Source organism: Argentina silus, assembly GCF_951799395.1.
Source record: "Argentina silus genome assembly, chromosome: 17".
In the NCBI taxonomy this organism is placed as follows: Eukaryota; Metazoa; Chordata; class Actinopteri; order Argentiniformes; family Argentinidae; genus Argentina; species Argentina silus.
The window spans coordinates 6,367,189-6,393,212 of record NC_139671.1 but is presented as its reverse complement, the minus strand read 5'-3'; the positions used below and the strand labels follow the sequence as shown (position 1 = coordinate 6,393,212).

Here is a 26,024-nt window from a genome sequence, read left to right as displayed (position 1 = left end):
GTCAATAGTGTCACATTCGGGTTTGGTTAATGGTTGACAGACAGACAGACAGACAGAATGTAGGAAGATAGATAGAGAGAGTAAATGAGTGGAAGATGAACTCTATGAAACAGGGAGGAAGAGGGGAAGAGAGAGGTACCACACAAAAGGGTTCTATGGCTGTCCCTGTGGGAGAACCCTTATGGCTTCCATCTAGAACCCTTTTGGGTTCCATCTAGAACCTTCTGTGGAAACGGTTCTACACAGAACCCAAAAGGGTTCTACATGAAAACCGAATGAGTTCTTCAGAGGGTTCTCTCACAAGGACAGCCAAAGAACCTTTTATGGTTCGAGGTGGCGGGAGCACCTTTTTTGCTAAGAGTGTAGGAAGAGTGAGTGAGAGAGAGAGAGAAGGATGATGCACCACCAAACAGTCAAAGCAAGCAGCTATCCTGCAGCGTACTGTGCCATGGTCAGTGTTTGTGAACCCAGTGGGAGAGAGAGAGAGAGAGAGGTGAAATATCTCCAGCTCAGCTAGTGCTCTCTGTCCTGACAGGAACTTTCCTCCTGCCCTACTTTATTCCCGTCACTTTTCCTTCACTTCTCTCACTCTATTCTACCTCGCCCACATTCCCCTCTTTGGCTTTTCAATTCCCCCCCCCCTCCTCCTCTCCTCTTCTCTTCTCTCGAAACTCTCCCCCTCTCATCCTCACAAATCCACCACGTTAAAAAAAGTAGTCCCTCATCTAAGTATCCATCCACCGAAACCTAGACAGCCCCATCTTTGACCTTCTCCACTTTGCCTCTCTGGCTGACTGTTAGGACGCTGCATCCACCTTCTCTGCTCTGCTCTGCTTTCACTTACGCTGATGGGAAACTGGACAGTGCGCCTTTCATCTGATAATGATTAGGAGAGGGCGGGGTGAGGGATGAGGGATGGAGGGAAAGAGGGAGGAGAGGAAGGAGAGGGGGGAGGGAAATGTTTTTCATTATGTTGTCAGTGCTGTCGCTCGGTGTGTGCCAGCTGAGGGGGTGAGGAGTGGAGACGGATGGCGGGGATTATCTGGCTGTCTGAGAGGCGGTCCAAGGTGGAGTCACATGTGGGATTACAATAGGAAACAGGGAAACAGGACGCTGGAGCAGAGGGGAGACTGTGTGGTCCCTGCGTGCACACGGTGTGATGTTGTGACAACCTGCAGTGTTTACAGGGTCTGGGATATCGATGTGACTCATATGTTTGTGTGTGTTCCTTCATCGTCTCTAAGCCAAGTGGGGATAGATAGATAGACAATGGATAGACAATAGACAGATGTGGACTCCAGTGTCTCCCTTGGCATTGTCATACTCTTATAAACACACTCATATGGGAAAGACTTGATGTGATAGCACTGAAAATCTGATATAAACCCCTTCAACGATGATACAATGATAGCCTATGGAACTGAGATCCCCGATCTAAGTGGTACCTACCCAGATGAACCTCTACCCTACCTGTACTCCATCTCACCCAGAAGGTCCATCTCTCTCTACAGACACAAGGCCCAGGCCGGACATCCCTGTGAGGACAGCAGCAGGGGTTGATGGGACGGCCCTCCTGTCAGGCCTGACCTCGCCCAGGAGGCAGCAGAGACCCCCCCAGTCGTCCTCCGGCCCCCGTCAGCCAGAGCGGGCAGAAACAGGGGTGCCCCTGCTGGACCGGAGGTCCCTCCACCGCACCCAGCCACAGGCCGACCAGAGGAACCGCCAATCACCCAAACTAGGTCAGAGGACATGAATCTCTGTCACACTCCTTTATATTTTGATGACACATCAGTATTACCCTGAACATAAGGCCCTAATTGATGGACTGGTGTTAAAAAAATAAATAATAATGTTGCGAAATGGATAGTTATAGTCTAGTATAATTTATTTATTTATTTATTTTTTACAACCAATTCGATAACTTCCAGCATGTTTGTGTGAGAACAGCAGGTTCAACGTGTGTATTGTGTAATGTGTAGTGTGTCCATAGTGTGTCCATAGTGTGTAAACGCTGGCCGTGTCTGGTATCCCTCTCTGTTCGTAGCGTCTGAGTCCGTCTATGTGGTATCACTGCAGGCACAGAGAGCACTGGGACGCAGCGCGCCGGTCAACAGGGCCGTCGTGATCAAACAAAACACCCCAGGTACTGTGCGCACCTTATGAGCCTTTATAACACCTCTGAGCTACGTAGAGCGTATCTCATCTTAGTTGGACTGGTCCTTTGAAGGAGTGTAACCCTGTCGACGGTGCTGTGTGTTGTGTCTGCCCCAGAGCCTGAGGAGTACGAGGCTAAAGACATCAGTGTGAGGGTCATGTCCCCTCAGTCTGTGCTCATCTCCTGGGTCGACCCTGCCGTCGAGATGGAGAAGGTCACCCCTGGAGGCTCTAGGTGAGAGGGTGTGTGTGTGTGCATGTGCATGCGTGTGTGTGTGTGTGTGTGTGTGTGTGTGTGTGTGTGTGTGTGTGCCTGTGTGTGTGTGTGTGTGCGTGTGTGTGTGTGTGTGTGTGTGTGTGTGTGTGTGTGTCTGTGTGTCTGTGTGTCTACGTGTGTGTGTGAAAGAGAGAGGAAGATGATTAATGAGAGTCTAATGATTAGTGTCTCCATGTCCTTGTCCCAGACAATACACAGTGAAGTACAGGGAGAAGGGAGAGTCAGCTCGATGGGAGTACAAGGAGACCAATCAGAGAAGACTGCTGATAGACACCCTATCAGCTGACGGGATGTACGAGTTCTCCGTCCGCATCAACGAAGGAAAATGGAGCGTCTCTGTGTTTCAGAGGACCCCAGAATCAGGTATACCATCTTACTGCCTGAGAGAAAGCACTGCAAAAGGAGAATCACAAGTCTCCCATTGCGCTGCCTGAAAGACAAGGGGATAGGGATGATATTTCACTTGTTTGCCTTGAATGACAGACACACAGAAGTAGAAGATTGTTCGGGATTTGAGATTTGTGGTTCGATCATTTTAAACATTTTCCTCATTCATGTTTTCAGATTGCTCTCTTATATCATCACAGTATGATTGATGCATCACATATAAATCTGCACCTCTGCCAAGTTAGTGGTTTTTGAGCATATTGCATGATGTCATATTTCGCTACATTAAACCGTCGATGACTCTCATCCTCCCCACTCATACCGGATAGTGGAATTGTATGAGCATATATTTGGCTACGCTATCGTGATTGTAGCATTCGTACTGTGTCGTCGCCGCTTCTGAGTAACGGTTCAGTGAGATGTCAGCGTTTACTGCCTGGCTCATGGCTTCGATGTCTGTCTGCAGTTCCACAGATGGCCTCAGGGGGCTGTTTCCTGGAAACGTATAGCGGGAATTCTTTCCCCAAATTTTTTTTCCCCATTTGAACCCTATTGGCAGGAGTGACACCACTGTTTTACATGCTTAAGTAGCACTTTCCTCATTCTGTTCTCTTTCCCTGCTGCCCCTGTTTTCTGTCTCCTCTTTTTCTTTCTACTTGTTTTTTTTTCCTACTGTTTTTCCATCCTGTTTTCCTCTCTATTCGGCAGCCCCCTCGGGTCCGCCGGAGAACTTTATGGTGAAGCCGCTGAGAGGGAAAGGGAACGCCGTCACGGCAACCTGGGACGAGCCCGAGGAGCCCAATGGCAGGATTCGAGGTCAGACCATGTGACTGTGTCTCTCTGATCAACCAATCAGATTTGTGTAGTCTAGAAAATACCCAACCTACCCATCAGTCAATCAATCAAAACCATCAACTTATTAATCAACATCAATCCAACAATGAAATTATTAATTATTAATAAACCATAAACCATATTACCATAATGGTGTTGCTAGTATCATTCATAGCTGTTTAATATTCTGACTCCCTGCAGAGTACATCATGTCATATGCCCCTGCCATGAAGCCATTTGGGATGAAGACAGTGACATACCGTGGTAGTACCACCTCTGCCATCGTTGAGGGGCTCCAGCCAGGGGACCGCTACATCTTTAAGTTAAGGGCCACCAACAGACGGGGACAGGGCCCACAGACCAAAGCATTCAGTGTGGCGATGCCTGGAAGTAAGTACGGTCATCATCATCATCTACATCATCATTATCTGTGTGTGTGTGTGTGTGTGTGTGTGTGTGTGTGTGTGTGTGTGTGTGTGTGTGTGTGTGTGTGCGTGTCCATTTCTATTAGTCCACTTAACTAATACCCCCTCTCTCTTGCTAGCCAGCAGTGCTTCATCTTCATCTCATCACTCCAAGAGCCAAGATGTCAGAACCAGCCACACCCCCTCTCGCACCACCAAACAGGACAGTTACCATGACGAAACTGACCTCGAATCAGCAGAGGTAACTGAGGAGCCAACCACGGCCACTCGGAGCACCCCGGCCCCACCCGCCACCAGACGGACACGCCCCCTCACCCAGACACGCTCCTATCACAACATCTTCTCCTCCGTGAGGGGGGGTTCGGTCAGGAACGGGGCAGCCAATCATAGATTAACAGGCAGTTCGTCTTCGACCAGAGACAGGGGGAGGGAGAGAGAAGCAGAGGAGGAGCAGGAGGAGGAGAAAACACCCGCACCCCCTGCAGAAGAAGAGGAGAAGCTGGATAACGAGGCCATAGTGGAAGAGAAACAACCAGAGACTCTGAACAACGTTGTTCCCTCAAAAGCAGAAGAAGAGGGAAGGGGATATGGTGCAGGAAAGGATCCCTCTACATCAGAGAGCTCTAGCCCAAGCCTCAAAACTGAGACTCCCTCTTCCGGAGGTTCAGTATCCCCCTCCAAGCCCTCCTCCTCTTACCCCCTCCGCAAACCAGTCCCTGGCCGACGGACTTCCCCCGCCCTCCACCCACGTACAGGATCAGACCCCGAGACCGGCAGGGTTAGAAGACCCTTCTCACGCACGTCAGGGTCCCAGCCTAGAACCCAGGACGGTGACAGGACTTCATCCTCTTCCGACTCCGCCTCCTCTTCCTCTTCCTCCAGTCCCTCCCACAGCCAAGAGTCTGCAGCCACAAGGAAGGACCATATAGCCACCACTTACCCCGAGGGGAAAAACTCTTACGACCAACCTAGTGTTACAGAGACCAAACCCTCCACCCCCGCCCCGGAGCAGGCAGTCTCAGAACCCGAGACTAAGGCACCATCGGTGGGTAGGGGTTCTGCTCCTTCTGGCCGCACCGTGGGGTCTGGATATGCTAACGGAAGGAGGAAACCAGGGGTTCAATCAAGAGGGAAACCCAACCCGAGCCGGGTTCTGACCGGACTGCGCAAACCTGGTACAGCCTCAACGGTGAACTCCCAATCCACTTTAGCCAACGGAGTCCAGAATCCCGAAACCTCACACACTCACGGCTCACACACTCCTAACACACAGGACACAACTCACAAGGAGGAAAACAACCACAACGACAATAAAAACATGGAGACGGAAACCCCGAAAGAGGAAGAGCCAACTACCAGTTCTCGAACCGCCACCACTACAAATCCCTCAGAGGACAATAGAAGGGATGGAGACAGGAGAGATGAGGCAGGGAGGGGGGACAGGAGAGAGGAGGCAGGGAGGGGGGACAGGAGAGAGGAGGCAGGGAGAGAAGACAGGAAAGAGGAGGCTGGGAGAGGGGATAGGAGAGAAGAGGCAGGGAGGGGGGACAGGAGAAAAGAGGCATGGAGGGGGGACAGAAAAGTGGAGCCAGAGAGGGCGGACAGAAGAGAGGAGGCAGGGAGAGGGGACAGGAGAGAGGAGTCAGGGAGGGGGGACAGGAGAGAGGAGGCAGAGAGAGGGGACAGGAGAGAGGAGGCAGGGAGGGGGGACAGGAAAGAGGAGGCAGAGAGAGGGGACAGAAGAGAGGAGGCAGAGAGAGGGGATAGGAGAGAAGAGGCAGGGAGGGGGGACAGGAGAGAGGAGGCAGAGAGAGGGGACAGGAGAGAGGAGGCAGGGAGGGGGGACAGGAAAGAGGAGGCAGAGAGAGGGGACAGAAGAGAGGAGGCAGGGAGGGGGGACAGGAAAGAGGAGGCTGGGGGAGGGGATAGGAGAGAAGAGGCAGGGAGGGGGGACAGGAGAAAAGTGGCATGGAGGGGGGACAGAAAAGTGGAGCCAGAGAGGGGGGAAGGAAGAGAGGAGGCAGAGAGAGGGGACAGGAGAGAGGAGGCAGGGAGGGGAGACAGGAGAGAAGAAGCAGGGAGGGGAGACAGGAGAGAAGAAGCAGGGAGGGGGGACAGGAGAGAGGTGGCATGGAGGGGGGACAGAAAAGTGGAGCCAGAGAGGGGTGAGAACAACTATGACAACACCCCCACCCTCTCTACACCCAGGGTTAACCCTTTGATTCCCGAGAGGACCCCCTCATTGCTAAACCGACACCACCTGAGCAGGTTTGGGGCGGGGGCGGGCGCGAGGGTCTCGTCAACACGGCAGGATGGGAGGGTTCCATGGTCCAGGACGGCCTCCTCATCCTCTGTGGGGGCAGGCAGACCCATTCTCAGAGGGACCCCCTCCAGGACTGGGGCATCGGGGGCCACGGGGGCAGCAGGGGTGTCTGGGATGCAGGAGACCAGTGAGGAGGCTAAAACCCCCTCCACACTCTACCCCCTGAAGAATGGGATGGGGGCGGGGTCACTGAAACCTTCCGTACCCAATAGGAATACAGTATTGGGTGGATCTAGCAATCCAACCACTTCCACTTCCTCGTCTTCTCCCTCTTTGAACTCCAACTCCCATCCCTCCTCTAGTGGACACAGAGAGTCTATAGAGGAGCCCAACCACAGAGGAAGCACAGAGGGCCATAATAATAATAATGATCATGATGAGGATTACCTTGACGAGGGAAGTAAAGAGACCTATGACACGAGTGAGAAAGTGACAGATCCCACCCCTGCCCCTAAGACCACGACCACTACCTCAGCTCCAAGTGCCCCTCGCAGATCGGCCCAGAGAGGAGACAACGAGAGCGTGGACAGGGACTCATCTTCACCTAGGAGCAGGACTGGTTCATTCTCCTCGCTCCCCCGCCGTCCTGTCGTAGGGTCCAACGGGAGGGTGCGTTCCCCCCTGCTCACCAACAGGCAGTTGGGTTCTAGGTTCCCCCTTAGAGCACAACCAGCGCAAAACACAAGGTTGGGTTCCTCTAACCCGGACACCTCCTCCTCTTCTTCATCCTCATCCTCCTCTCCCTCCTCTAGCTTGCCCCAGCCAGTGCTAACCTCAGACAGCGGTGTTAGCGGAGGTGCTAGCGTTAGCACAACCGGTGGGTTATCTGGAGGTTCCTCCCAGTCTTCTTCAGGGTCTTCCAGAGGCGCTGCAGGGGGACAGGGGACGAGGACGCGCTACCCCAGCCGATCAGACCCCCTCCTCAGGGGGAAAGCTCCCAACGGTGGTCTCAAGCCCAGCTACGGAAATAATGGTAACGTTGTATTGTGTTTCTGTGGGTGCTGTCTTTTCGATATTTTCTTACCCCTGACAGTTCAGGTAAATGGTCATCTAAGATGTTGTCATTTAAACAAAATGTCTGGAGAGAGTGCTCAAAAAGGAATGGTTTTAGTGTAACATCAATATCTTGGATCCAATCTATTAATATTTGCAACAATTTCAATCATCTCCTTCAGGTAAAAATGGCCGTCCCAACCTCACAGCCACCAGCGATAAAGAGTCCATCACATCCAATGACAACACTAAAGCCACCGGACGCAGGTACATCACTGGACCTGATGGAACTAAGTGGGTAAGTGTGTCCGCATTTCCTTCTACAGTGGCATAGGGAAGAATCCAATAATCATTCATATTGTTAAAGACAATATTTGACATGAAGGATACGATTCCATTATATGTCTTCCCAAACTGAGTGTGAACCAACTATTATTCCTGGATTTTGTGATTTCTTAAACTTAGGTGGTGGATCTGGACAAGGGTGTCCTTATGAATGAGAATGGCAAGATCCTACAGGACTCTATGGGAAGACCTAGGAGAGTGGTGCTGGGAGAAGATGGACGCACTATCTTTGGTCAGATATTTTGTTTCTTCCTATTACATTTATAAAACAAAGCACACTTTTGTATGTGCAAATCTACATAGATAGAGAAATTAATCAGTTCTAACCCTCCCCCCTGCCTCACTCTAGACCACCTGGGCAGCCCATTGGTCAACCAGGAGGGCATGGCTCTGTTTGGTCACGGTCGGGAGAGCCGACCTGTAGTCAACCCCAAAGACAAGTACCTGACCGTGGGAGGTAAACCCATCGTGGGCCTGGACCGGCCTCGGCCCAGAACCACAACCACAACCACAACCACAACCACAACCACAACCACAACCACCACCATCCCGCCTACAACCACCCCTGAACCCACCACAACTGCACTTCCCACCACCACAGAGTGGACCACAATGTGGACCACGGAGGAGGCCACGACCGAGGAGGTGTTCCCTACTTGTCCCCCTGGGTCGTTCTCCAGGAGGGATGACCAGGGATTCCCAGTGCTGGGTCCTTATGGAATACTAGACTGCTATCCAGAGGGTGAGTCCTTGATCAGACCAACTAATAGTTTTGTACGACATTACAGATTAAATAGGTGATATGCACATCCATATGTTTACAAGTAGTCCCACTAGTTCCTCAGTGTTAGAACAATCAAACCCTAAAGGCTACTTTTCAGGACACAGATTAAGCCTAATCCTAGACTACAATCATTTTCCATTTAAAATGTGATTTAGTCCAGAAATAGGTTTCATCTGTCTCCAGTAAACTGCCCCAATTTGTGTCCATTGCAAGCTTTTACAACCCCAAAGTTGTATCAAAATAGAGTGTGACATCATGACTCTCAGCTGTATTATATAATGTTTACCATTGCCATAACATGGCTAGCCATAAGTACATCCTCCATGTAGCCGCAAAGCCCTAAGCCCCTGTGATCTGGTCAGTAAGAGTCTGATGATGTGAGACCACCACAGCCACATCTGTAGCTCCTACATCTGGGCCTGACTGTGGTCAGGATCCTGCTGGGTTACAACTCACTCTCTGAGCTGTCAGTCGCACTGCGCCACTATTAGAGTTACCGCAATACACACGCTACACACGCTTCCTTGTACTCACACACAGACAAACATGCATAACACAGTACACACACACACACACACACACACGCACACACACACGCACACACACACACACACAAACACAAAGACAGACACTCGTAAGTAAGTGATGTTTGAAAGGGGATAACCATCTGGAGAATTTACAATGATTTACAAGACTTGTTGTCTGCCCTGCATGTGGGACACATATGAGCAAATGTTATGTCATGTACTATAATGGGCAAAAAAGAAACAAGTTGTTCACACAATACAGTGCACCACTTTCTCCCACCAGTAATCTTAAACACACACTGCAGCCGAAGTGCACTGAGTGTGTGTGTGTGTGTGCGTGCGTGCGTGCGTGCGTGCGTGCGTGCGTGCGTGCGTGCGTGTGTGTGTGTGTATGTGTGTGTGTGTGTGTGTGTGCGTGCGTGTGTGTGTGTGTGTGTGTGCGTGTCTATGTCTGTGAGCGTGCGTGCGTGAGCGTGCGTGAGTGTGCGTGAGCGTGCGTGAGCGTGCGTGAGCGTGCGTGAGCGTGCCTGCGTGTTTATTTGAAATGATGCTACAGCTTATCCTGCTTCTCCGACAGAGGAATCCTCAGGAATGGAAACGGACTCCATGGTGACTGTCGCCATGGTGCCTGATGCTTTTGCTATTGTGGAAGGTACCGGCTGAGTATGGCTTTAAGGGTGACCACTGGGCTGTGCCTGTATTTGTTTGTGTGATTGTTTATCTGTTTGTTTTTCCGTTTGTTTACACTCTCCCCGTTTGTTTTCTTGCCTGGTGTTCTTGCTTCGTTTCTCCATGTGTTTGGTTTGGGGGGTTTGGGGGTTTTCCATTTGGCTGTGTTTCTGATGTCTTTTCTGGCAAAACTCAACCCGCATTGCTTGTAAACAATTTGACTAACCCAGAGAGAACGCCCTGGCATGGTATGTGTGTCGTGATGTCGGTGCTGGTCTTGTGATGTGATATTACGTTATGTTTTGTTATGCACGGTGACTGAAACTGCTTTCAATTAATGGAGAACTGCATTGAGATGTTTGGTTAGCCTATGTAATGTCATTTTGCTAGTTTTAATTAATGGGGAACTGCATTGATATGTTTGGTTAGTCTATGTAATGTGATGTTGCTAGTTTGAAAAATGAAAAATGAAGAATTTAATGGTAGCCTGCTAGAACAGTCCCTCGCTATATTTTCATAGCATTTCCCTGGTGTGTCTCAGGCTGTGAGGCCTATGATGTAATGCAAAGGTCCAGTGGCAGTTCACAAGCCAAGACGTAGTGATGGAAGTGGAAGTTACAAATTGATTTTACTGACTTAATCCCGACACATTTGTGAGGCTTAGGACCGCGCACTACTACAGTAATCTACTGCAAAAACGGTCATCATGTTCAAAGCCCCATGGAAAATGTTGCTAGCAGAACATTACACAAGACAATGTTGGCCTTGGATGTAAAGGGAAAATAGTCAGGGTCTTTCTCAGTGAGATCACACACTTACAACTCAATTACAACACTATTACATACCTATTACATGGTAATTACAAAATATTTAGTAAGATGTAGAAAAATGTCAAGCTTATTTGGTTTGGAAAGCCTACAAATTGTGACGGCTAGTCGCTGAACTTGCCTTTGTTTTTCTTAGATGAGTTGTTGATCGAGACAACCATGCCCCCCACCACTACAACAGAACCCCCCACCCCTGAGGCAGACACCCGGCCTTTCAACAACAGCCCCTCCTCGGAGTTTGATCTCACTGGCAAGAAACGCTTCACAGGTAATATGAATCAATATGTGTGTGAGGGGGTTGTGGTGAGGCAGAACATGCTGTCCAAATATCTTTGTGTGCGTGCGTGTGTGGTGTGTGTGCGTGCGTGTATGCGTGCGTGCGTGCGTGCGTGCGTGCGTGCGTGCGTGCGTGCGTGCCCGTGTTTCATGCATGTGTCTTAGTTGCCATTGGACACATTATCTCTCTCTCTCCTACATTCTTCGAGAAGTTGTATCTCTTACAAAAGGCTTAACCTTCTTACAGTGTGGATCTTGGCTTTATAGTAGAGCATAAACCTGTCATCTACTTCCCATCTAAAATCACCGTTCTACCTATGATGGATCTATTTTTAAAGGAAGCGTAGCCTCTTCAAGCATACACAGTTTATCTCACTTGATTATCCCTGTCTCTCCTTAGTTCCCTCAGCAGCGAGAGGTTACGCTTGTATTCGTGGGAGGCTTCTGTGAAATCAGTCTAAATGCCAAAGAGAGACAGTTTTTTCTACCAACATAAATAATGGTGGGTCTTGTGTGGAACTCCAGATAAAACGTGTGTGTGTGTGTGTGTGTGTGTGTGTGTGTGTGTGTGTGTGTGTGTGTGTGTGTGTGTGTGTGTGTGTGTGTGTGTGTGCGCATGCGTGTGTGTGTGTGTGCGTGTGTGCGTGTGTGTGTGTGTGTGTGTGTGTGTGCGCCCGCGGCCCTATAAATAACGACAGTCTTATGTGTGTTCTGTTTTCTTTCACGGGGAAGAAATGAACTCTGGCTCTTCGTCTTGGCTCCTTCGGTTGCACATAATAAATACATTGACAGTGTTTGACTTGCTCATATATTTACATGATTACATGTGGTTCCAAATCAAACCATGCTAGGTGAGAGAGTGCCATTCTTGCCGTGGTCTGGGCGAGCTATCAGAGCATGTGGACTCCCTCTGGCATACGGCATAGCAGAGCAGATGATAACCTGGAATGTGTTGTTTCGCCCTGCTGTCGATAGACTTTTAGAATGGAACATTCTAAAAACACACCAGAAAATACCTCGAGCAGGTATAAAAACAGCCCCCACTCCTGCTGTTCATGAAGGGGTCTCTCGGTGATCACTGGGCTCCTTATGATGATGCATACCTGCTGTGTCATCAGGGAGCGCCACTCTTCTGTGTGACTGTGTTGGCATAGCCTCGGTTGGACAGCATCAAAGAAGGTGAAGCTTCTTAGCCAATAACTCTAGTACCAGTAACTGGTTTCTGTGATACCAGTAAGAGCTGGCATTGTTCATAATGGTTCGGTAGTGTTAGTCTTAACCAACAACATCAGTATGGCCAGTGGCACCATTGGAACCAGTACACACAGCAGACTTTATTATCATTGGCTTCCATTGTCTGCATCTTGGTGAATGGTTCCAATCCCCTGAGCTGAAAAGACGGGCCGTGAACTCATCTGAAACTCATTCCATCCAAAAATATAAAGAGGAAAAAAAATAGAATGAAATAACAGTGAAATAATGAAATAAAGTCAAATCCATTGATATCAGCAGTGAGTTCAGTCCCTGTTGGCCAGACACGGAGACATCCTCTCTCATATTTTTTTTCAGATCCTGTTGTGCAGCCAGCTCTTTTGACACGTTCTACCATTTGTCTATTCACAGGGGGTTTCTCTCTCTCTCTCTCTCTCTCTCTCTCTCTCTCTCTCTCTATCTCTCTATCTATCTACTGTATTTAACTGTCTGTTTGCCTCTCCTGTGTGAGTTTGGATGTGATAGGTGCAGCTCACGCAGATCTGTTTATCAAAGGGTCAAGCCGTCCCAAAGACTGAAACTACAGGATAGGAAATTACATGGTCATGCAAACTGTGCATAACCTTTACCATTGCCAGACAGAGGACAATGGGTTATCCCATACAAACATACCGTATCAGTGATAGCAGACCATTCCTCAGTCCGTTCCATGCATTACAAGGAGCCCGTCCTTTGATTTCGACCTCCAGCATTTGAAACATAGGTATGAATTCATTGCTGTGAAGCTTGTACTGTATGGCAATGTCATTCTAAAAGGGAGAATATAAAGAACTAAAAAAATAATAAAGAATGAATAAACATCCACCTGGTTCCTTAAGAGTGCATAGACCTAGGCCATAAACTTTAAGACAGTCATGCAGAGACATATGATTTCATTTGAGGATGGTAGACAGACATGTGCAGATGTTACGTAATAGGACAGACTTGTGTATAAATCGACAAAGCATGTGGACAGACATATGGATGGGTGGGAAGACTACACGATACACACTATCACTATACTACACTATCACTATACGGTGCACACACACACATTACAGAAGACTAGATTGGACAGTCATAACGTGTTCACGGACAGACATATGGTTTAAAGATGATAAATAGACAGACGTACAGATCGAAAGATAGTATCATGATGGACCCGTTTTTTGTATTTTTGGAACTTGAACAGACATACATGTATGAATGAATGTGAAGACTGGACAGTCACATACAGACAGTGTGAGTGTAACCATAAACAACACATATGTGTGGATGTGTGAACAGTGACACGTGTAGACCTGTTGGCCCGTGTCAAGGGCCAGTCATGTGGTGACGCGGGGCCAAGTGCAGCTGTTCCCTCTCTGGCCCTATCGAAACCCGGCTTTCTGGGATATCTGGAAGTGTTCGCAGCGATGCATCCAGCTGGCACTCAGAGGAAATAGAAAACGACAGGAACACAGGCGGCGCAGAGCGGACGGATGGAGAGCAGGGGAGGAAAGATGGGAGAAGGGTTCTCTGACAAACAGGCCATTACACACGGCTCAAAAACACCCTGTATAACTTCCACTGAACTCACTGGCATGACAGGAGTCGCTTATGAACTGACTGTGTGAATACATTTTGGCTGACATATGGCATCAAAGAAACTGACAGGGGAGAGTGAACGCAAGAGACAGAAAGAGCAGCAGTGAAATAGAAAATGAAAAAGAAATAGAAAAATACCGGTAAAACCTATTTTATTCATCTGGAGATGGAACATTGCCTGCCTGTATGAACTGAATTATATCTAGGCCTACTGAATATTCTGCAACAAAAATCACATCATCGTTGATCAATGACCATAACTGTCCACTTTCCCATCCCCTCAGCTCCGTACATGAACTACATCCAGAAGGATCCGAGCTCTCCTTGTTCCGTGACGGAGGCTCTGGAATACCTACAGGTGGACATTCTGACGGACCTGATGAGGAAAAACAGCCAGACCACCAATCAACAACCTCCCAAGAACAAGCCGCACAACATCACCGTGGTTGCCATGGAGGGCTGTCACTCATTCGTCATCCTGGACTGGGCCATACCCCTGAAGGACGACATGGTGTCAGGTCAGTAGACCATCTTACGGTCATGAGTTGTGTGTAACCTATTGAAGCTATCATGTTATATATTATATATTCTTATTATATATTCTTAATAGTTTTCTCCTGTGTTCATCATCCCCCCCAGACAGACAGACAGACAGGCAGGCAGGCAGGCAGGCAGGCAGGCAGGCAGGCAGACAGACAGACAGACAGACAGACAGACAGACAGACAGACAGACAGACAGACAGACAGACAGACAGACAGTGGGTTGAGACAGCTGTAGAGAATCTCGGTGTTGTTTTTGGCCGGCCAACAGAAGCTCCCAGTCATGGAAAGGGCCGGCCCTGGCTGTGATGTCTAAAACAGATAGACAGTGTTTACTATCGCAGAACCCACTACTCTCTCTTTCCATCTCTCCTCTCTTCCCCACTGTTTCATGCTGTTACTCTCTGGACCCTTTATGGTCTCTCTCTCTCTCTCTCTCTCTCTCTCTCTCTCTCTCTCTCTCTCAAATCCCATCATTTTCTCATTCCTTTTCTTTAAAAACATCATTTGTTTTCTCCTTCATGGCTTTCCCGATGTGTAGCGGTTACACTATCTTCTCTCCTCTTATCCTCTCACCTCCAAACTGTATTTATGTTTAATGTAAGTGCCCATCATCAGAGCGCTCGTCTCTGAAGCCATCCTGAGAGGCTGCAGAAGAGCTCCTCTCCCCTCAGACCAGCTGTGAGAAAATGGGGGTAACAAAGGAAATAAAGTAAGAGAGAGAGAGAGAGAGAGAGAGAGAAGATGTGTGAGAGAAAGATAGAACAGAAAGACAGATGGGCTGCAGAGCTGATGCTGTTATCTCATTATCACACTGCCTCAGCTCTGTGCAACAGAGGGAGAGGGAAACAGAAGGAGGGGGAGAGAAAAAGAGAGAAGAGAAGAGACACCCAGAGAAAGAGAGAAAAAGAAAAAGAGGGAAAAGGTAGTTTGACCGTGTCTGTGGTGGTGCTTCCCTCCTCTCCACCCTGAGAACCAGCGGTGTTGGCTGGGCTCCAGCAGATATATGAAGCCCTCTAACATCCAATAAGACTAAATGGGATCTTGATGTGGTGGTGGAGCACCGTGGTGCTTGTAGGGTTTCCACTGGCTGAGTGGCGCGATCGAAGCATTCCATGACTTCAGGGGATACCAGGGCTTTATTGAGGATTACCCTGTGTGTGTGTGTGTGTGTGTGTGTGTGTGTGTGTGTGTGCGTGTGCGCGCGGGAGAAGAGGAAAACCAAGAATCTCAAAGAACCCACTGATACCTCTACCTCTAAACCAAATGCTATCTCTAATCTGATCCACTTTTTTTCCTTTTAAATCCACACCACATTCCACCTTCCCTTCTCCGCCAACGTGAATATCTCCTCTATCTCCCATATAACTCAATCGTTAACATTTCAGCCATCCCTCACCTGTGATCAGGCAGGATCACTGCTTCTCTCTCTAACGTCTGGTGAACTTTGACCCCTGACCCTACTCTCTGTGTGACCTCCTGCCTGCAGGCTACATGGTCCACAGTGCCTCGTATGACGATGTCCTCAACAACAGATGGTCCTCCATCACGTCGAGTGGTACACACCTGGCCGTCGAGAACCTCAAACCCAACTCCAGGTGAGAGAGACCATCATGGAAGGACCACCTCTGTGTGTGTGTGTGTGTGTGTGTGTGTGTGTGTGTGTGTGTGTGTGTGTGTGTGTGTGTGTGTGTGTGTGTGTGTGTGTGTGTGTGTGTGAAAGTTAATGAGGAACCATAATAATGAGCAGAATGATATCACACACAGAGAATCTTGAAAACATTCTGTTCTGGTTCTATAAACAAAGGATTTGCTCATTTTTAAGAGTAGGAGATTCCGCAAGCATGTTCTTCAGTGCACGTTTCTGTCTCTGCAGGTGTTTGGCTGTGTGTGTGTGTGTGTGTGTGTGTGTGTGTGTGTGCGTGTGCATGTTCATTCCTGTGTGTTTATTTCTGTATTGGAATACACATTCATAGGACTATTCTCTGTAGTTCTTTATGATGTTAGACACAGAACATGGATTTCATCTGTACAAGCATGCATGTCTGGTCTATCTGTATATTTGGGTGTAGTTCCATGTTTGGACATGTATGTGTGAATATTTCCAGTAGTGATAACAGACAAATCTCAGTCGAGGACCAGTATTGTAATGCTTATATAACAGAGTAAGAAGCCCTCAGAGTGTGTTAAATCACTGCTGAGTGCATGTGGTTTAACATCCTTAAATCACCCCAACACATGGTTAAATCACCCCACGCTTAAATCACCCCAAAACATGACACACTGAGATACTCCATTGGGAGGCTGGAGACACAGAGGAACTTAAATACAGCAGACATCACTGTCTGACACACACACACACACACACACACACACACACACACACACAATCACACACACACACACACACACGCACACACATACAGATACACACACGCACGCGCATGCACGCACGCACACACACACACACACACACATACAGATATGCACACACACACACAGACACAGACACACACACACACACACACACACACACACACACACAGGCAAGGGGTGTGTTCCCCAAACCATGTCTTACGAGTTACGGATGGCTGCTTTCAAAATAACATTTATCGTGCAAACATAGGGAGGGGGAATAAGAGGGATGTTATGACTTTGGGGTATTTACACATGATAGAGGAATGTCAGTGCTGGACACAATATTACTTCTCTCTGCAGAAAAAAGCCCTGTTCCATCCAAGATGAATCCCACCCAAATCAAACTTCTCACTTTATGGGTCAGTTGGTTCATGTTCCACTGCATAACGTTATTTAGTTTGAGATTCACGGACAATGTTAAGGTTCAGCTGAGTTCTCAAGTTAACTAAAGGTTTAACTATGAGCTGATGAGCTGAGCAGAAGAGGCTAGTGGAGGTAGAAATTGGAGGACAGGCTCATTGTAATGCATGGAATGGAATAAGGAATGGCATCAAACACATGTCTATCTATCTATCTATCTATCTATCTATCTATCTATCTATCTATCTATCTATCTATCTATCTATCTATCTATCTATCTATCTGTCTGTTTGCCTCTCCTGTGTGAGTTTGGATGTGATAGGTGCAGCTCACGCAGATCTGTTTATCAAAGGGTCAAGCCGTCCCAAAGACTGAAACTACAGGATAGGAAATTACATGGTCATGCGAACTGTGCATAACCTTTACCATTGCCAGACAGAGGACAATGGGTTTTTCCATAGCAGGCGAGGCTGGTGGAGGCAAAAGATCGGAGGACAGGCTCCATTGAGGAATGGTATCAAACACACATGTTTGATACCATTCCTCATTCCATTGCATGCATTCCAATGAGCCCGTCCTCCGAATTTCTACCTCCACCAGCCTCTAGTGGCCCATACAGTGAGTAGTGAACAGCACCCTACACTAGGCTTGAACTTCTGACGTGATTCAACCAGCTTCATGATTTGTCTGTCCAAACAAACCATCACCCTCTTTCTCTCTCTCTCTCTCTCTCTCTCTCTCTCTCTCTCTCTCTCTCTCTCTCTCTCTCTCTCTCTCTCTGTCACTTACTCCCCCTCGGCCTGTCACTCCCTCTCACTGTATTGATCTCTATAAAAGAATGAAAAATACATACACAATTCCATTACTAGGGATCATGGGGTAACACCACACAAGAGATTCATTACCACACGTAAGAGGGTAAAAGAAGATAGCCAGAAAGAGAGAGAGAGAGGCAGAGAGACAGAGACAAAGGCAGAGAGAGAGTTAGAGAGCTGGTGGTTTAAATACCGGAAAACCGTTAATGTGGAGCAGGTGTGTAGATACATCACAAGCGGGAAACCTGACCAGCCGTGGCTTGGACCGGTAACAGACAGACACACGGCTTCGGCTCGGACTGCTATGATATGTGGCTCATCTGTGAACGTGAGAATCTAACACAAACAGAGGAGGGTTTCTAAGGGAGATAGGTCTGGCACCGGGAGTGTGTGTGTGTGTGTGTGTGTGTGTGTGTGTGTGTGTGTGTGTGTGTGTGTGTGTGTGTGTGTGTGTGTGTGGGAATTTGGAGGGGTTAGCTTTTCCAAGTAGGCTTTCCCTCTGTGGCGGCCGTTTTGGTTCCTCGTATCCACGGCTACGGTTGATCAGGGAGAGGTTTATGGGCTGTCCAGACAGTTCCCTGCAGATGTGGGAACCTTCCTCTGGCTGCCAGATCAGAGCCAACCGTCCACACTCCACTATAGTGGTAGCCATACAGGTCACACACAACACACGCACACACACACACACACACACACACACACACGCACACTCACTCACACACACACACACACCAGCACGCCGTCATTCTCTCTCACAAACTCACACATACACTCTCACACTATCCCAGTAGCACACTGACACTCATGGACGCTCATCCACTGACACTGGTCTCTTAAATACAAAACTAACTGACTGACACACACGCACACGCACACGCACACGCACACGCACACGCACATATAGTTCATAACTTAGGAATGTCGACGCATGTCCTACATGTGTTAGCTCTTGTCCTATGATTTGTGTGTGTGTGTGTGTGTGTGCGTGCACGTGCGTGTGTGGACTGCATCTGTGTCTAGGTGTGTGTGTGTGCCTGTGCATTAATGAGTGAAAATGGTGTGGCAGAGTGGCTGACAGTTTATAATTGACCATGAAAGGCTCTCCTGAGCCCTGTATGATAGTATAAGCTGCTTTGGGACAGGCTGTCTGCAAGAATCAAGTTAAACACATGTATACATTTCACTCTCTCTGCACTGGGGCAATCCCACACCTCACAGACATCTGTCTCGTTAATGACGACGTGGTGAAGAATGCTCACTGAAGGGTATGAAATTCCCCAAAACTGCAATGACTGAAATTGGCTTGAATCTCGAACCATGCTTTGTTCGATGAGACACAATTGAAATAAAGCCATTGAAAAGGAATACATAGGATTTGGTATGGTATGTGAAAGTATATTAATAGGCCTTATTGTTTTGCTTGGAGAAGCTTCTGTCTTTCTGTCTCTCTCTCTCTCTCTCTGTTTTATTCTCAGTCTTTCTCCTGTCTCTATTCTCACTCTTCCTCTTTTAGTTTTTTTTATATTATGGTCAGAGTTTCCACGTGGCTTTAGAGATTGGATCCAGACCGTCTGACTTGACGTCATTAAAAGGGTTTGGGTAAGAAATAAGTGGACCGTGAAGTTACTGTACGTAACCCTACAGCGGAGGGAGAACACACACACACACACACACACACACACACACACACACACACACACACACACACACACACACACAGGCACGCACACACCGTACAGCCCTTTCACAGTGGAAAAGATTGCAAGCCCTAAGAGTTTTCACACAGTGTGTTGTTTTTAATCTGATGGGATTTTATGATTCCTCCACTGTATTTAAACCACACTGAGACTAAAGTGAGCTCCCTGCCAGACTCTGGCCTCCGCCGTGTCTGGGGGGACGCTCCGTGTCTGGGGGGACGCTGTGTCATATAGAAAAGCTCTGTCGTGAAATTGCTGCTTTGACTGCTCTCTTTCTTCCACCCTCTCTCTCTACTCTTGCCTTTCTTTCACTTCACCTCTCTCTCCTTCCTTCCCTTCTATCCCCTTCTGTTTGAATCCCCCTTTTCTATCTTTTTTCTCTCTCTTCCTCCCTCCCTCCCTCTCTCTTTCCCTCTCTAACACATGCCAAATGATCATTTTTACTGCGCTGTGCTCAGTTTAGATTCATAAGAGCATAAAATCAGGATTCTGTTAAATCTGCCTGTACTATGCCTAGACATCTGCTCCGGTTGTTGGGATTCAAACACCTTCCACCAGGCAAAACAAACCTGGCACAAATGGCACTTTAACAACCAAATTCTCTCTTTTAAAAACATCCTACTGTGGTTTGTTTGTTTTTGGTTCAGGTACTACTTCAAAGTCCAGGCGAAGAACGTGTTTGGGCTGGGTCCACTCAGCGAAACACTCACCTACGTCACAGAATCAGGTCTGTAGGAGCAGTGAGAGGGCCCTGAGGATCTATATAAGGTTAATTTTACATCTGGAATACGTTTGGAATACGTTTTCATATGTTTGTGACTCTTTTTCAGACGACCCTCTGCTTATTGAGCGACCGCCCGGTGAGTAGAGCAGATTTCTTCCCCCCCAACAACATTACACCAACATTATTCCAACAACATCAGTTAATCATACACATCCTAGATCGAGCCATTTTGATTAAGAAATCAAAGTAGGAGTGTTAGCCAGTGAGCCGTTAAACATCTGTTGAGAAGCATACCAACGCTAACACTTACAGTGTAACCTGACTGGGCAGATTTCCATCATGGAAAAAGCCCTCTCTGTCTAAAACGATGGCAAAGTAGAGGTTCACCATTTTATTGTTTTTAATTAAGGGAGTGAGTCAGGTATTTGAGGGAGGGAGGGGGAGCAGGTGCTGGTTCTCTTCTCTCCCCCCCTCTTCCTCACCCATTCCTCACCTGTTCCTCACCCCTTCTCTGGGTGCCATGCACAATGTATGTAGTTGATTTACTGTGCCAATAAGGGGGAGCGTACACTTTCACTCCGTAGATTCTAAAAGACTGGCATTGTTGAGAAGTGTTGTTAATCACTGCTCCCACTGTGTGGAGTGACTGTGAAGTGGTTGAGTGTGGTTGGTAGGTAATGACTTGCGCTGTGAGTCTTGGCACCGTCTTAGTTCCAGGAGGGACTGACGTTAGACACAGGTTCAGGTGTTGACCTTCTCCCAGCACAGCCGTCTTTGTCCTCACAGGTTGCTTCACCTCATCCACTCACTTTTCCTGGAAATCCCACCCCCTTCCCTGCGACTCCTCCCCCCTCCATGTGACCCCTCCCCTTCCCTGTGACCCCTCCTCCTTCAATGTGACCCCCTACCTCTTCCCTGTGACCCTCCCATGTGACCCCCCCCTCCCCCTTCCCTGTGACCCTCCCATGTGACCCCTCCCCCTCCATTACATTTATTTACATTCATGGCATTTAGCAGACGCCTTTATCCAAAGCGACTTACAACAAATACATTTGTTTAAGTAAGTGAATCATCTATCCATCAGTCATCATAAGATATAGTAATCAATGCTCGGACCAGGGGGCCATTGGCAGTCACAATGCTAGAAAAATTACTTTTTTTTCCATGTGACCCCTCCCCCTTCCCTGTGACCCCCTCCCCTCTCTAGGTGGAGAGCCAATCTGGATCCCCTTCACCTTCAGGTTTAACCCCGCCCACAGCGCCTGCAAAGGCAGCCAGTTCGTCAAGCGCACCTGGTACAGGAAGTTTGTGGGCGTGGTCCTGTGCAACTCGCTGCGCTACAAGATCTTTATGGGAGATGGGCTGAAAGGTAAGATACTACTTATTCTCCTCCCCAAATATGCTAATTCACTTGACTGAATGGTCCGATCAGCTCTTGTCCATGGTCTATCGTTTTCTTTTAATCTCACCACCATCATTTCATCCCTCTTTTCCCCTAATTGTTTCACTACCATTATCTCTCTCCCTCCCTCCCTCTCTCTCTTCTCCCTCCCTCTCTCTCTTCTCCCTCCCTCTCCCTCCCTCCCTCTCTCTCTTCTCCCTCCCTCCCTCTCTCTCTTCTCCCTCCCTCTCCCTCTCCCTCTCTCTCTCTGCAGACGTCTTTTACAGTATAGCAGACACCTTTGGCCACGGAGAAGACCACTGCCAGTTTGTCGACTCCTACCTGGACGGGAGGACAGGCCAACCCAACCTCTCACAGTATCTGCCCCCAGCACAAGGTCATTCAACTCAAACTCCCATCATACATCGCCCCCCCCCCCCCCACAACCTTTTTGATAGGACGATTTGGGAAGATATGAAATATGTTTATGTTCATGAACTTCGTGATTACGTTGATACATTCCAGAACCATAATTACCAGTATTCAGTCTATGAAGCATCATGAGTGTGTTCTATCAATTCATTAGTCATTCTAACACGGTGTTCTCCCCTGTGTTATTATTCCAGGTTATTACCGTTCTTATAGACAGGAGCCAGTGACGTTTGGACCGATCGGCCGGCGTACGCCTCATCCGTTCGTGGGCTGGTACGAGTGCGGAGTGCCCATCCCCGGAAAGTGGTAACAATGGGGGTCAAAGAGAGGTCGTCGTCATCGAGGGCAACCCAACTCCATCCTGCTGCAGCCTCTGGCTCTCACTGACCCCCCCCCCCTACACCGCCACCCCACCCTCCACCACCACCACCACCAGAAATGAACTGTTGCTAACCACAGCAGAAGACACCATTAACACACAACTTCAAATGAAGAGAATATAATACTTTAAAACAACACTAATATTTCCATGTATTCATTACCATGCACTTTTTTTTATATAAAGCAGTCTGTATATTAGGGGGAGAAAAAAAAGCATGTGTGATCTGCTTAGATTTAACTCTGTCTTCCGGATAGGAAAGTGTTCCTTGATTATTCCCAACTATTCCTGACTTCCCACTTTGCATTATTTATCTCATCAAAGCACACCTGTGATCATCCAATGAAAAGGGAGAATATTCCGTAAAAGACCAAAGCACACATTCAACTGTACTAATGGGCGTTTAAGTGTGTTGTTTATTATAATTCAAGAGATTTGTTCATAACAATGATATGATAATGGCTTTTTGATAACTACTTTTGGTTTAGTTGTTTTCTTGGACTTGCATAGTGTTTTATACTCTTTTGGTATTTACAAGATTCCATGAGAAGTTACTGTAAGTATACAAAAAAAAAAAAAAAGACGTGATATTTGCTCAGGAATGGTTGGATATTGAATAAAGGTGCTATGGAAACCAGGGGCTCCCTAGACTATTATTTTATTTATGTACAGGCTAATTTCTGTCTGGCTACATTCATTTTCACATTGATGCATTGCCTTCTTGCCTAAAGAAAGCTAGCCTACGGCCGAATGCGTAAAGTAAAGCTTATCTTATGCATTTCTAATACTGTACCCGGTTTCAGTTTCACTGATTCAATTTAATTGCATAACTATGGACCTACAGTATGAGGGTATAGAGCTAAAATAACATTTAGAATCGCAACAGTTAAAATGACTAGCATTGCCAAGAATCTCATATTTTAGGAGGATGGGGGGGGGGGGGGGGAGAGAGTGAAGAGTGAGAGAGAGACAGAGTTAGCTAAAGGAAAAGTCTAATAATCTAGCGAGATCAAGTGACAGGTGAGGGGCTCACATAGTCATGTGTGTAATGTTGCACCTGGCTAGAGAGAGAGAGGGAGAGAGAGAGAGGGAGAGAGGGAGAGAGAGAGAGAGAGAGAGAGAGAGAGAGAGGTAATTTAGCTGGAAGGTAATGCATTCCTGCAGGAGGGACAGGACCAAGAGCATTCAGTGATGAGAGAGAGGTTTTCTGTGTGTGAGGACAGATTGAGCCATTCTAGATGTCATAAAAAAAAGAAGTGTTTTCATATGAGAGTTGAGTGATTTGTGATTGATGGAGAATTAAGGACTTTGTTAGCTTCTGTGTTGCTATCTTTTGCAATATTATGTCACTGTATTTCAGTTGTGTGTGAGTTCAAACTGTCCCATAAAGTAATTAATCGTTCTCATCATGAATGAATTTTTGAGAAAGTAGTATACTGTATAATCCCATTCATTCCCACGACTGTAGCCAACTAGTCTGCATGTTTGACACAGAATCAAACAAACGGAAAACAAAACAAAAACAAATCCTCTCTGGGCATCCTAGACATCGTGATCCGCCACCTCAATAAACCTCCTGGAAGCTTATGGAAAACAGGTCTTTGATAGCAATCAGAGTGAGTTTAGTGACGGAGGGTTTCCCTTGCTTTCATTGGCTACGTGAACATCACCCGTACTCTCTCACCCTAAAGATTCATTCATCTTTTTTTTTTTTATTCCATAGCTTATGTTTCAGTTTTGGATTCGATTTTATCTCCCATAACTCACAACAGCGGTATTGTTACGCTCCTGGCTCCTCCAACCTCTGTCAAAGGGTCAATTTAAGAGCTGTTTTGGAGAGCAGGTTGTCAAACACTGTGGGAGTTTTCTCCTAAACCGTTATTCTCATGTGTGTATTTTCGAGCTTTCAGTCCAGCCATCAATAAGTCACCAGCAAGCTGTATCAATACCAGCAACAGGATATAAATAACAACACGTAACCGATACGCTGCACCTCCTGAAGATTCACTCATCATCTAATGAACTCAGTAGGATGAAATATCTCCTCCATGATCCATAGCAGGGGAGTTCCACAACGCACGGCAAAAGGAGAGTATCTTTTTATTTTGTAATAAGTCTAAATAACTCTGTCCATCACCTAGAGGGTTTGCCTCCACCATCACATCTCCATTTGCATCCCACCATGTATTCATTTTATGTTGTGCGAGTGGCATGTGTCTAGGTCATATAGAGAAGTACTATTTTAGCTATGAAGCTTTGGAGAAACTGGCCCCTTGCCCATATTCTCGCCATGTTGGCGTCAGAGCCAGTCGGTGAGTCAGTCATAACCACACAAGAATGCTGCCGTGTTGTCAGAGAGAAGGCAGCCGTCTCTTATCAGCAGAGTTTAAACAAACCTGTGTTTGGGTTGGCACCTGTCATGGCAGTCTGTCCCATTTAAAAAGACATCATTTTGGCAGGAGGAGCCAGGAGAGAAACAAGTCTGTTTTCCACAGGGCAACTGGGAGGAGATAACGGTTGTTCTTGGGTTGATGGTGAAACGATTTGTCAACACATTTGTGACTGTCTGTCATATATTTTCCAGATACTGTTATGTTGCAGACGAAGGCTTGTGTTTCCTATTGCTTTGATTAAAGTGAGCGCCTCTTGAACAAAAATATTTTCATTGGCTCCCTCCTGTACTTAGAGTGCAGTTATTCTGACCTGAAGACGGAAAACTTAGCATTGTAACAAATGTGTCCCCCAGTGTTTAGGTCAGTATTCATATGTCCTTAGCAGCATGGGGTACTGTAGCTGGATCCTTTTGCTCGAGGTACTCATGCACATTCAAGAATATACTGTAAGCCAGTCCAGTGTACATGTGAAAAAGGAGAGGAGAGGAGAGAGAGGGAGTGGGAGAAAGAGGTGGAAGGAGGAGAAACACACTGCAAAAGCACGTGCCAGAGGACAACCACATCTGCTACACATGTTAGAGTAGAGAGAAGGGGATAAAATCACTGTTCCTTTTTTTTTTTTCTCCAGACTCCTGGACTTGGATGGGTGGGTGGGTGGGTGGGTGGGTGTGTGTGTGTGGGTGTGTGTGTGTGTGTGGGAGGGAGAGAGAGAGAGAGAGAAATTAAGAAAATATGAAAATATGAAAAGGTCAGTACTGAGGGTCATCAGAGAAAGTAAACAGATGCAACAGGTCTCAGAAAAACAGACTGCAAAGAAAACACCAAATCAGTAGTTGTTGAGAATAGTTGTTGAATATAATTGCTCTCTGCCAATTACACTGAAAGACAGGGTCGATTTGGCTGTTTTCCTAATGACTGGTGTTATTGTTTTTAAGTTTCCTATTGCTGGAAAATAAAGAAAAGGTTGTTGAGCGCAGTAAACATTTCATTTTGAGTTGGATGGTCTCTGGCTGCATCTGCTTTGGTCTGGCGCCGGGGCCAACAGTGAGCTCATCGGTCATAGGACGGGAGACGAGAGGAGCCTTCTACTTCAGAGGTGGAGGCACAAGATGACCCCTCTGAAGTCAAAGGGTTGGTATGGTCCGGAACGCTAGAAAAAAGGGAGAGTGAACGCGTTCTATCTTCTCAATCTTCACCCTCTATCCTTCTCTAGTTTATATTCAGAT

The 26,024-nt window shown here is 47.4% G+C and overlaps 1 protein-coding gene across 1 annotated transcript in view; it reads left to right on the top strand.

The window, feature by feature from the left end:
• The window catches only part of fndc1 (fibronectin type III domain containing 1), a gene marked incomplete at its 5' end in the record, with an annotated part of 32,128 nt that extends 9,092 nt beyond the window's left edge, over positions 1–23,036 (top strand). Inside the window, 20 exons of the mRNA XM_083688800.1 lie at positions 1,512–1,739; positions 2,045–2,143; positions 2,272–2,389; positions 2,619–2,794; positions 3,527–3,634; positions 3,854–4,042; positions 4,197–5,266; positions 6,308–7,373; positions 7,576–7,691; positions 7,859–7,970; positions 8,088–8,480; positions 9,627–9,701; positions 10,682–10,813; positions 13,944–14,177; positions 15,689–15,797; positions 20,137–20,216; positions 20,320–20,349; positions 21,421–21,582; positions 21,869–21,991; positions 22,221–23,036. Coding sequence (XP_083544926.1) covers positions 1,512–1,739; positions 2,045–2,143; positions 2,272–2,389; positions 2,619–2,794; positions 3,527–3,634; positions 3,854–4,042; positions 4,197–5,266; positions 6,308–7,373; positions 7,576–7,691; positions 7,859–7,970; positions 8,088–8,480; positions 9,627–9,701; positions 10,682–10,813; positions 13,944–14,177; positions 15,689–15,797; positions 20,137–20,216; positions 20,320–20,349; positions 21,421–21,582; positions 21,869–21,991; positions 22,221–22,336 — 4,736 coding nt within the window. The 3' untranslated portion in view covers positions 22,337–23,036. The remainder of the gene's footprint in view (positions 1–1,511; positions 1,740–2,044; positions 2,144–2,271; positions 2,390–2,618; positions 2,795–3,526; positions 3,635–3,853; positions 4,043–4,196; positions 5,267–6,307; positions 7,374–7,575; positions 7,692–7,858; positions 7,971–8,087; positions 8,481–9,626; positions 9,702–10,681; positions 10,814–13,943; positions 14,178–15,688; positions 15,798–20,136; positions 20,217–20,319; positions 20,350–21,420; positions 21,583–21,868; positions 21,992–22,220) is intronic.
• Positions 23,037–26,024: the final 2,988 nt, after the last annotated feature.